The sequence below is a fragment of the Felis catus genome, chromosome B3, assembly GCF_018350175.1.
Source record: "Felis catus isolate Fca126 chromosome B3, F.catus_Fca126_mat1.0, whole genome shotgun sequence".
Classification (NCBI taxonomy): Eukaryota; Metazoa; Chordata; class Mammalia; order Carnivora; family Felidae; genus Felis; species Felis catus.
Window position 1 is genome coordinate 145,240,052 of NC_058373.1, and position 12,060 is coordinate 145,252,111.

The window sequence follows — 12,060 nt, forward strand, 5'->3', positions numbered from 1 at the left end:
AACGGGGACAGCTGTTTAGAAAGCTGCATATTTATTTGGATTTACAGTAATTGGCAAAATTCAATCTTCCTGGAGGCAAAAGTACCTCTCCCAGTTACGGGCAAACTGAAGAAAGGGCCTCACCGAGAAACTGCAGGGATTTCACATTGTGGATGCTGTCTGCGCAAGTGAGCACCATTATAAACACGTCTAGCTGCAGCTCCCGCAGAAACGGCAGGGCGGTCTCCCCGGCGGCTCCTCGCGGCGGGCAAGCGCGGGCGGCGCTCCAGACGGAAGCTCAGGCTAGCGTTCGCTGTCGGGGTTTGATCCGTGGATACAACTGCGAAGCGACGGAAACAGTTAGGACGAGGGCACGGCACGCCGAGCAGGAAGGGGCACCCGGTGGTGCCCGGACGGCCACCACTCGGCTGCCACGCGCCTGCCGAGACCCTGACTCCCCCTACGAGCCGCGCCCCCCAACCCCGGAGAACCTCTCTCGCAGCACCTGGCACCGCCTCGAATCCGCGCCGGTGGCCATAAGCCCCCAGCTCCCTCGAGGCACGCGGGGGGAGCACAGCGGCACCTGCTCTAAGGTCTGGTGCAGTTACAAACGCAACGGAGGGAACAACGTGTGGGCTCCCCACCCCAGGGCCGTTTCTGGGCTGCAGACAGTGGTGGCTGGCTGCCTGCCCGAGCTCCTGCATCAGGCGGCTGGGGGCTCCTCCGCCGGCACCCCCGCTGCTCCCACGGTGTGAGTGTGGGGCCTGCCGGATCCCCGTGCCAACTCCGCCAACTTGCCCGTTACGAGGGTGGCGCAGAGAGTGGACGAGGGCGGTCACCCGCCGTGCTCGCCCTGCAGGGTGCGACCCCGCACAAAGCCCGGCGCCCTGCGGTTTATGGCTGGGCGGAGGGGACAGGACTGCAGGAGTGACGGCAGCAGGGGTGGCCGACCCCGGACGAGCGGGCTCACGGTGCTTACCCCCAGCAGGTTTTTGGGCACGTAGCCCTCCCGGTCCCCAAGGCGAGCCCACCACCACTCGGTTTCACTCTCGTCCTTGCGCCTCAAGATGGTGATGGCATCCCCCTCGTGGAAGGACAGCTCGTCGCTGTTCTGGGCCTCGTAGCCCCACAGGGCGTACACCACTCCTTTGTTCATCACGCCCAGCTTCTCCTGCACCCCTGGGACGACAGCGCGAGCGGTCAGGTGTCCGCGGGGGGCGGGCCGCCGGCCGGGGCCGTGTCAAGACCCTGACGAGTCGTGCTACTGCTGTGTTGGGTCCCGGGGCCGAGGCGGGTTGTCGGACCAGGCACGCCGTGCCGCATCCACACAGAGAAGCACGGTTTTTAGCGACCGCGCACAGAATCTTTCCGCAACACGGCCCTTCAAACAGGTTTTCAGGAAGGAGCCCAAGGGACGGAGTGACTTCCATCCCGAGGAACTTGGCGGGGTGGCTCCCAAAATGGAAGGGGGCTCCTCCCCGGCCCCGCAGCACCACGCCCAGGGGAGGGGCCCCCGCCCCGTGCCAAGACGCCCCGCGTACCGTAGAGGAACTGGGAACACTGGATGTAGCCTTCCTCCGTCTCTTCACACTTGTCCGCGGCGGTTTCGATGTCGCTGATGGTGGAGGCAAAAATGGCAGCGCCGCTCTCCACCAGCTGTTTGCAGAGGTGGACGCTGTTGCAAGAGGCGGCGCAGTGCAGCGGCGTCCTGGAACGGAGAGCGGGTGAAGGCACGCGAGGCGCTGCCCGGCCAGCCAGGCCCCGGCGGCCTCCCGGGGGCCTCCGAGGCTGTGCTGCGCCTCGAGGCCCAAAGGTTCCCGCGTCGGTCCTCGAAACGGCAGGACTCCTACTGACCTGTCTCTCGGCCGGGCCGCGCGCCCGCTGCTGGGTGGTGGGGCCTCGGGGGCGGGGGGGGGGGGGCAGGGGCTGGGAAGCGGCCTATCAAGTAGGTGCCCCTGACGCGAGAGCAGGGGCGCGCTGCGCACGGCTGACGCGCCTTCACGCCGCCACGGCGGTAGGCGTTGGGCGGATTTTGCCACAATTAAAAAACCCCAGATGTTCAAACCACGCCAACAGGAGCCTGACGTTGCCAACAAGACCTAGCAGAGGCCTGGGGGCCCGCACAGCAGCGGAAGGGCCCTGCGGGCAAACACCGACAAGGCAACTGCAAAGCGGGACTGAGTTTCTGCCACGCAGGTTATCCGGCCATTTCAAACCCGACGAAGAGTAACACTTTGCAAAACGCGCAGCCCGCGAAGTTGCTAGCACGTGTGCGAAGACACGATCCCAGCTGTGCCTCTGACAAGAGGACTCACGGAACCAAAGTGGGGAGGAGGGGACCAGGCCAGGCGGCCCCGGGGTGCGACAGGAGGCCCGCCCACCCGTGTCCGCTTCTGCCCTCGCCCGACTCCTGGACCGGGGGCCTCCTCCTACCATAGGCCACGTGCCCCAGGGGCCCTCACCAGCCATCACTGTCGGCAGCGTTCACATTGACCCCAAAATCCAGCAGGAACTTCACGATGTGGTGGTGGCCGGCGCAGACGGCGTTGTGCAGCGGGGTGATCCCTTCGTCATTGGGCTTGCTAGGGTCTTCCACCTGAGGACACAAGGCCCTCGTGAGCCCGGCCTCCCAGCAGGTGGGGCAGCCCAGGCCTGCGGCTGCGCTCACTCACCTCGTAGATGACCCTCTGCACCAGGTCAAACTCGCCTTCCAGAGAAGCATCTAGGAGCAGCGCCAGGGGGTTGAACCGGACTCTCAGCCCGTGCCCCGTCCGCTCCGAGTTAGGCTTCTTCAGGTTGGTCCGTTTGCTCTGCCGGGAAGGAAACAGGCTTCTGATTTACAGGTAATGTGCCAACGCACCAAGCCGCGGTGGAGAGGAGGGACAGGGTGAAAGCCGTGGGCAGCGTGTGCACCCGGGAAGGCTGAGCGGCCCCCGGCATCGAGAGGAACGCCCACTCCCAGGGCCCAGCCAGACCCGCTGTGCCACATGCGGCGTGCTCCGGGGGGACGGCACTGCTCAGGGGCACCCACGGTGGGTGACAGTCAAGCTCGGGAGTCAGCAACTCATTCCTACCCACCCCCGTGGACATTCACCTCCCCCTCTCTGCTCCACCAATGCTGAGCTCCCACCAGAAGGCTGTCTAGGAGGTTCTCGTCCCCCTCGCCGCCTGGCCCTCAAATCCCGACGGCAGCTCCCCTTCCTCGGGGAAACCTGGCTGGGCCCTCCAGGGAGAGCTCTGCAGCCTTCCACACCTCTTCAGAGCCCCACCTGTGGACTGCGGCACTGTCCTCCCCCTCGGCCTCAGTGAGGGTGGGGACGAGTCCGGCAAGCCCCACAGTCCCCGGAACTATGGCTAACACAGCCGGGTCCTCTACAAACACTGGCTGGCTGACTAGGACGACACCCACCGTAGAGGCTCCAGGCGGGGGCACGGTGGGGGGCAGCAGTGGGGGGGCTTGGTCTTCCCCGGGTGAGGGGGCCTCGGCCCCAGGGCTGGGGACCTGTTCTGTGGACGGGGCCGTGGCCACGTTGTTGTTGTCGTCCTCGGCAGGCTCGGCCGTTTGGTGGGTGCTCTGGGGACAGATGAGCCCCTCCGGTTCAGGGGAAGGGAGCTCATTGTCATTGGCGTCCGAAGACGGGGCAGGCTCGGAGGGGAGCGGGGCTGTGGGCTGGGCGGGGCCAGCCTCTCCCAGGTTCCCGTTGGCATTGGTATTTCCATTGTCCACGTCGGCCAGGGTGCCCATGAAGTCCTGCGAGGGGCCGGGCTGGTAGAAAGGGGTGCCCTCCATGCCGCCGGCCAGGGTGTTGAAGCGTTGGTACAGCAGCTTCTGGATGTTGGGCCCCCCGGGGCCCTCGGGCTCCGTGATGGAGCTGCGCTTCTTTAGGGGCCGGGGCGCGTTGGCCAGCTTCCTGCGCAAGGCCTCCAGGTCGGCGTCACTCTGGTAGCGCAGCGGCGAGTGCACGATGGGCGTGAGCTTGGTGGGGCTGAGCGGCCGCGGCAGGCTCTCCACAGTGCCCGTGCCGGTGCCGCCGTCTCCAGGAGGGGCAGGGCTGTCCTGCTCCGGCTCTTTCTCAGCACTTTCCGAAGGCGGCTGGGACTGCGACGTGCTTGTGGCCGGCGACCCGTGAAGAAACGGTAAGGGTGACGGGGACGTTGACCCGGATGGTAAAACGGGTTTACCGTACACTGGAGGAAACACAGAGGACAGGGGCAGCTAGAGCATCCTGCGGGGCCAGGGGTCTAGTCACCACATCCCTGCGGTCACACAGGAGGTGGGCTCCTACGGAGAACAGGGGTCTGCTCTGGTGCTGCTGAGTCCTGCCTTTAAATCCCGGAGGAAACCTCTGTCCAAAGAACCCCACTGACTCCTTTTGGAAGATAGAGTGCCCCTCTTAACTGGTTTTTACATTTGGGCTTCCACAATTTAGGCTTTTTCAAATGAAAAAAACAAAAACAAACATGGCTGCAGGCCCAACTTCCCCACCCCAAACCAACCTTCCTTGTTTCTAAGCCGGGGAGAAAGACCCACCTCTAAACAGCATCTGCCCCCCAGGCCAAGTCTCATGCTACGGAACGCAGGCTGCCTCGGACAGGAAGGCCCGGCCTGCTGGCCCAGGCACTGTAGGGCAGGGGGCCAGAGCCCTGCCACAGGTAGCCGGGCTTCCGCTTGGGCGGGGGGGGGGGGGGGGGGGGGGGGTGAGGGGGGGGGGTGAGGGGGGGGGCGCTCCCAGGAGTCTGGAAGCTGCAGCCTCTGCCCAGAAGTCTGTGGGGGGCCCAAGCCCAGAACTGACCCGCAGGACCCCGCTGTGCAGGTCAGAGTCACCTCCTGCCTCCACATCCGTGGGGCCAGGCTCTACTCTCTCACCCTTCCTAGGACACCCCAGCTCCCAAAGCGGCAGATGCTCCCTTGCCTCCCCTCCAGGGGCTTGGCTCAGTCACCTCCAGGAGGCCAGGAGGACCACAACTGGGCAGGGCACCCTCACCGGCCCCTGGAAAGCCCCCGCACAAATTTCCACAAAGCAGGAGAAAAAGAGGAACCTCCTTCTGGGAACCGGGCTTCCTGAGTACCACAGGAAGGCAGGTGCTGAGGCGGGAAGTCAGCTCCCATGTGATCCAGCTACAAAACTCCACCCATCGCCTTTTACCCCAAACTCACTTGGACACCTAAGGCCACGCTGTACACAAGAATTAAAATTTTAATCCCAGGGGCGCCTGGGGGGCTCAGTCAGTTCAGCGTCCGACTCTTGGTTTTGGCTGTCATGACCTCACGGTTCTTGACTTCGAGCCCCAAGTTGGGCTCTGTGCTGTTAGCTTGGGATTCTCTCTCTCTCTCCACCCCTCCCCGACCTGTGCTCTGCTTCTCTCAAAAATAAATAAACATTGAAAAAAAAGTTTTTTTAATCCTAAACAGTTTGTGACCCGAATGTAAGGCTATGGACTGGCACTTTAAGTAAAAGCACGACTCCCTAGCCCCAAGACAAGGTACAAACCCACTGTACCTGCTTTAACAGACTTATTTAAGGTGCTGTGCACCGCTGGCTGGTAATTCTTAGGAGGCGTGGCTTGCTGGAGGTACATGGAGTAGATGGAACTTGAATTCACTGTCTGGGGTCCTTTCCTGGGGGACTGTGGCCTTGACCCTTTATCAGCCAGAAAGGGCCTAATGGCCACAGTCAGTGGGAGTTCAGGTTTGCTGTCCCCAGCCGGGAAAGCAGGCGGCCCCGCCGGCGGGTACGTGGGACTCGGCGGCACAGAGATCCTCTGCTGAATCTGCTGTGAGGAAGCAGACGTGTGGCCACCCGCGGTGGGCAGCGGGGCGGGTTTTGGCCGGCTGGGCGGGCCTGCGCCGGGCCTGGGCAAGCTGCCCTCCTTCCTCCTCTCCAGGGAGTTTGTGGAGCCGGGGCCCACGGGCGCGGGGCTGGGGTATGTCCCGTAGCTGGGAGGCAGCTGCTTGCCGACACCAGGGAGGGGGGGTGGCGCTTTACCGATCTCGACGCCCTAAATTGAGATGTTAAGAAGAAAAACAAAGTCACCCTTTGAAAAGTTAAGCGTATTTCTAGCCACGGTCACAAGAGAAAACAAAGTCGGACTTGTAATCCTTCAAATCAGCTTGTGACCAGGCACAGGGCCCACCGTGGGAATCAGGCCCATCACCCGCCCATGACGGAACAATCCTGAGCGATACACATCTCCACTCGCAGGCGCTCAGTGCTGAGGGACCACAGTCTTCTTCAGACTCGGGTCATAATTTAGATACAAGCAGGCTTAACTTGCCTCGTGACACCTCCCACCTCACAGCCCTCAGATGAAGATAAAGGCTGAACAGTGATACAGTGAGGACCCTGTCTGCGTTTTGTGACAGGGACAAACGGCCTACCAGCTTCTCTGTGGCTCCTAAAGTTGACAAGGGCACAGGCTGGCTCGAGACGGCCCCTTGCTTGAGAGGACCCTCCACGTTTGAGTCCTTCCAGTCCACACTGGCGATCTGCGTCGGCTTCACTGAAGAACTAGAATTTTGTTTTAACGTTGGCCAGTTTCCATCATTGGCTTGAAAAGAACACAGAATTTGAGTATAATTTTTCCTCGATTTAGCTGAACCAACCTAAGAACAGCCCTCTGCTAGAAACAAAGATCGGCTCTGACGGAGCTCCGTTACCCAGGCGGCCGGCCACCCCTGCCCGCACACAGGCTTGTGCACAGCAAGACCAAGGGCGGCGTCTGCTGGCCAGGCCCCGCCAGCGCCCGCACCGCCTTCCCGTGTACAGAGACTCAGTCACCATGCACAGGGCTGCTCCAACCCAGGCGAGGGGCCAGAGGACGGTGGAAACGCTCCCGGGCCCCTATCTAAATGCAGGTCAAATCGACTACATCGACGCCAGGAAATAAAATGAGCCTGAGCACTTACTTTTCAAACGTTACTTACAAAACCAGTCACATACAGCAACGGTCACATACAGCAATAGAAACAAAAGATTCATCCTTTGACTTCGTAACAGGCTTGACCTGTACCACCTTCCATATTAAAAATCTGACTTTCCTCTGTTAGAAACTTCTATCCTCTCAAAATAACTTATGAGCAGAAGAGGCCAGTACAAGCTCCCCCGATTGGCGTAGCAGGTTATCATTCTGTTGCAGGGATCAGAAAGCAAAGTCACGTCCAGGTTTTTAGGAAAGCTGCTGAAGAGCTGCTCTTTGACAAGGCGCTTTCCAAACCGAAAAAGGGTGCAGAAGCAACCCCTCCAAGCAGCCACAGCCACGTGAGTACATTCTAGCACCTGCAGGGGCCACATTACAGCCTCCGACTCAGGCTCCCGCTGCCAGGGCAGGCCCAGGTGCCGGACTGGACCCGAGTGGAGGACACCCGGCCGTCAGCCACAGGGAACGGAAAGCAATCGGAAGGGACTGCTCTGGGCGCTTCTGACAGGAGCAGCACATCCTCTCCTCACCCACCCGGCCAGCGCCAGCAGGTGGGCCTAACTAAGGAGCGGGAGGAAAGCCACTCCCCCTCAGAACAACAGCGCCAGAGCCAAGACCTGAGACCCGGGAGACAGCGTGCTCCGAGCCCAAGTGCAGAAGGCCCTCCCGTGCAGTGACCTCGGGGCGCCCTCGCCGGGCCCTGTCAGCGGCAGCCTCACGCGGCGCCAGCCAGGCCGCAAGGGTGCTGGTGAGGCAGTCCAAGGCCCCAGCCCGGACCACCCTGCTCCACGCGTCCGGTCAGCCGCTTCCAGGCAAGAAGCGCGTGCGCCTCCGGGAACCCTCGGCCGTACCTTAGATCTGGGGGCCGTCTGGGGGGGGAGGGGTGTGGGCCAGAAGCACGCAGGCTCAGCAAGGATACGCGGAGGTGGCAACTGGGCCGATGGGGAAAGAGCCCCAGCAGACCAGGGAGGGAGGGGGGGAGGGGCCGGCCCCAGGGGTCTCAGAGAGTGGCGCCGGCCAGCTGCTCCAAAAATCCACAACGGGAGCCCCAAAGGGACTGAAAAAGGGACCGGGAATTTCCTTCTTCGGACAGGGGGTGCAGAGGAAAGAGCCTTTATTTTTACTATAAAGGATTAAAAGGGACAATTATCTTCAAGTACGATGGGAGGTTCTCGCACAGGAGGTAAAACTAAAGTTTTTAACGAACTCAAAAAATCATCTGGATTTCCTAAAACAAAACCCCAAACCCCCTGCTGTGCCAGCATCTGTCAGACCCTTTCCTGAGGAGGGTGTGGCGTGTGGCCCGGCCCAAGCTTCACACCTGTCTGTTGAAGGAAGGGACACAGTGTGATTATGTGGCATTTTTCTCAAGCCTAGATGTGATGAGCAGACCCTTCTCAGTTTGGAAAAATAAACGATTGCTGATTCAGCAGTATCAGAAAGGGCCAGAGCCCCCACTGGGCCTGCCAGCTGACGTACAGTTTGCAAACGAGTCTGCAGAGTGCCCTGAGGGGCTGCGGTCAGGCCCGACGGCGAGGTCCGGTACTGTCCACGAGCTGGTCACTCTGGGCTTCCCATGGCCATCTGTGTGACACGGCACCAGAAGGACAGTCGACAGCATGAGTTAGGGTCCCCACGGGGAGGTTTCTCACCCCAGCTCCACACCTGGGCGGGATTCTGTCCCCAGTGTGGGGGACACAGGTTTCTTGCGTGCGGTCACCTTACACCACAGTGGAAAGAACAAGGCTGGTGCTGAACTTCTGAAAGACACGTTCTCCAGGCCCAGAAGGGTGTCCTTTCCTCAAAACCCTTGTGAGGCGGCCCAGCCTCACACACTCACAGAGAAGAGGGGAATGGGAGACGTCCTTGGCTTGGGAAGTCAGCAGAGGGGCGCCTGGGGGGCTCAGTCGGTTGAGCGTCCGACTTTGGCTCAGGTCATGATCTCGTGGGTTGTGAGTTCGAGCCCCACGTCGGGCTCGCTGCTGTCAGCCCGTCAGCACAGAGCCCACTTCGCATCCTCTGTCCCCCTCTCTCTGCCCCTCCCCCACTTGCACTCTCCCCAAAATAAATACATATATAAATAAATAAACAAACAAATAAATAAATAATAAAGTGAGCAGAGAAGTAGCTGGCTGCACTAATTATCTGCCCTGGAAACAAACACCTACTCCCACAGTGGGGCGGTTCAAACTATAAATAACCGCTTCTCAAAGAAAGCTGCAATTAGAGACTCGCACCAACCATGCACTCCACGTGGCTGCTGAGACACGGCCGTGGAGAGAGCCCAGCCAGGGCGCGTGGCCCACGACGGCTGGTGACGCTTATCCTGCCGGGGTCACAACAAGCCCTGACACCCCACAGCAGGAGTGGCAGACTTGTTGCTGCTCAGACTGGGCAACAGGGAAGAGGACACGAGCGAACGGAAGACTGCCAAGCTCCACCCCCAATCCTGACAACAGGGGCCTGGCCCAGCCTGGCCCAGCCTGGCTCAGCCTGGCTCAGCACGGCCTAGCATGGCCTGGCCCGGCCCGGCCCTGGACTGGTGAGCGAGGGAAGGCTCGCGGTTTGCACCTGTGCTCCGCCATTCCACGTCTTACGGGGAGACATTCAGCCCAGCGTAAAGAAAATCTTACTGCAAAGCAGCTCCGGCTTCCTCATGTTTGGAAAGCAGCCGCCTTCTTCCGAGAAGGGAGAGCAGCCTCCCCATGGAGAACCCAGCCTGCCCTTGGTTGGGAACCGGAGGCTGCACGAGGCTTCCCAGCGTCCCCAGGAGCGCTACACGCCAGCACGGTGCTGGTCCCACCGCACGATTCGGTGTGGCCGAGGGCCAGGGTGATGGTCTGCAGACCTCTGGATTGGTTATGAACGCGCCGAGTGGGGAAAGGGAAGACCAGCCCCGGCGCACTGTCCACAGACAGGCTACCCCTCTGCTGGGATGGGCAGCAGGCGAAAGCGCCCTCACCCGGACACAAAACCTGCGGCACGAGCGGATCGGGTCCGAAGTACTCTGCGGTTTGAAAAGCCACACAGTAAAGACACTCAGCTCAATAAAGAGAATCTGTTCCCATTTTGGGGCCGTATCGCTGCCGTGGTGGCACACAGCTCCCCAACACCGCCCTAGCGGACCAAGGGGGAGACAGTACTTGGGGGAGACTGAGGGTGGGCAGAGCCTGGGGCGTACCGTGGCGGCCTCCTCTGAGGTTCCTGGCCCCCAGGGTGCCCCTTCCCTGTTCACCCGCTTTCCTCCAAGACGAGGGCCCGGGCCACTCACCGGATTTGGATCTTCCGTGGGCAGCACTTGAGGCGATAGTGAGAGACTGGGGCTTTATGGGGTCCCCTGGGACAGAATAGCCACCGGCACTGGGGACCTGGATATAAGGCCCCACTGCAGCAACCCTGCCAGGCGTGCTGAGCGGCGACTGTGGTGACGACGTGCCATTCACACGGCTCAGCTACAAAATGGGAAGAAATGAGAGTTAAGGTTCTCCTAAATTAAAGAAATCACAAGCCTAGTACGACTGACTGCTCTCACCTGAGCCACTCACTAAATAATGTGCCCTCAGGAAGCTCCATCACCCTAAAAAACCAGTATCTAGAAAGAGCAAGTGTTGAAAGAAGGGCCTCAACCCACAGTCCCACACAAGTGATTCTCTTTGACAACTCCTACCTATTTGCGAGCTGGGAGAAACAGGGGCTGGCGATGGAATAGAACAGCTTCCCAGGACACCTCTGCGGAACCCTCTATACTGGGGGATGCTCTCCCTCCCTCCCCGAGGTGGGAAGAGGCATCGGTCAAAGCCTGGGCTCTGAGCCTGGTTTCAAATCCTGCTTTGCCACTTATTCACTGTGCTGCCTTGGGCAAGTGAAAGTGACCTAATGGCTCTGAACCTCAGTGCCCATGTCTGTAAAGTCAAGTTGAGGCTTGGTGTAAGGACTGAACAAGCCGTGCAGGGCACAGTGACAGGGCCTGGAACCAGGAGACCCTCTGACCAGTGCCCTGAAGACAACCCTGCCATTCTCGGCAAGGACACCACACTATAGCCAAGGACACTGATCACGTGATGCTGCCTAACAACGAGAGGGTCCACAACAGGGATCTAAATGGAGAGTCACGGACACCTTAGGGATCCCAGGTAGGCTGTAAGAGATCCATAACCTCCTACAATTGTTTGCAAAATTCTGCATCCATGAACATGTATCATTTTAGGGAGAGGGTCCAGGACTCTGACAATTGCCCAAAGGGGCCTAGGACCTTTGGGTGGAGACACATTTCTGCAGAGGCACCACATTCTTCAGGATCACCTCAACTATCAGGTGGAATGTAAGAAGTAACGTTTACCTAGCCATCTGTGATGGTTCATTTTATGTGTCAACTTGGTTAGGCCATAGATATCTACTCAAACAGGCCTAGATGCTGCTGTGAAGAGACCAACGTTTAAATCACTAGACTGTGAATGAAGCGGACTGTTCTCCACAGCGTGGGTGGGCCGTGTGCAATCGGCTGAAGGACTTGAGAGAGAAAAGACCGACGTGCTCGGAGAAAGAGGCCCCTGGGCCTGCAGACGACCTACAGACCTGAGCAGCGGCATCAAGGGCCCCTGCGTGTCCGGGCTGCAGGTGTCAGGCATGTAGCCTCCACAACCACGTGAGCGAGTTACTTGAAGTCAGTCTATACACCCAGCAATCACTCTCCACATCCCTGCTCATTCCGCTTCTCTGGAGAGCCCTGACCGATGGAGCACAGCCAGAAAGTGCTGTGTGAGCAAGAGGACGATACTCGAAAGAGCAAGGAGAACCATCATTTGACCATGGTATCTCCCCTGCCAGGTAAGTATGGGAGAACTGTCATTTGAAAACACAGAGTCCTACAGATCAACCACGAACTCTCTGATTTAAAAAAAAAAAGGGGGGGTGGGTAGATTGGTTTGTAAATAAGAGATTTCACCTGACACCACTCATTAGGACAAAGAAATGGCAGTCCCCACCCCTCACCCCAGCCCACCCAGGCAGAGCCCCAGAGGGGCTCTCACTGGCCTCCCGGGAGCTGCCTCCAGAGCCGCAGCAGCTGACAAGAGGTTACTTGTCAAACTGTCAAAGTACCAATTACGGAGTGTGGACGAGGACACTTGGGGAGCTGTTCCCAGCTAGCTGGTGCCCACGCCC

The 12,060-nt window shown here is 60.0% G+C and overlaps 1 protein-coding gene across 8 annotated transcripts in view; it reads right to left on the bottom strand.

Moving 5' to 3' along the window:
* Positions 1-12,060, bottom strand: part of PPP1R13B (protein phosphatase 1 regulatory subunit 13B) — a 101,028-nt gene continuing 88,968 nt past the window's right edge. For all 8 annotated transcript variants that reach the window (XM_023256110.2, XM_023256108.2, XM_045060585.1 and 5 more), the window contains 9 exons: positions 10,169-10,349; positions 6,359-6,528; positions 5,481-5,979; positions 3,389-4,167; positions 2,652-2,789; positions 2,442-2,575; positions 1,521-1,687; positions 959-1,158; positions 1-319 (listed from right to left, as the gene is read on the bottom strand). In XM_023256110.2, the coding sequence (XP_023111878.1) occupies positions 278-319; positions 959-1,158; positions 1,521-1,687; positions 2,442-2,575; positions 2,652-2,789; positions 3,389-4,167; positions 5,481-5,979; positions 6,359-6,528; positions 10,169-10,349 (2,310 nt within the window). In that variant the 3' untranslated portion in view covers positions 1-277. The remainder of the gene's footprint in view (positions 320-958; positions 1,159-1,520; positions 1,688-2,441; positions 2,576-2,651; positions 2,790-3,388; positions 4,168-5,480; positions 5,980-6,358; positions 6,529-10,168; positions 10,350-12,060) is intronic.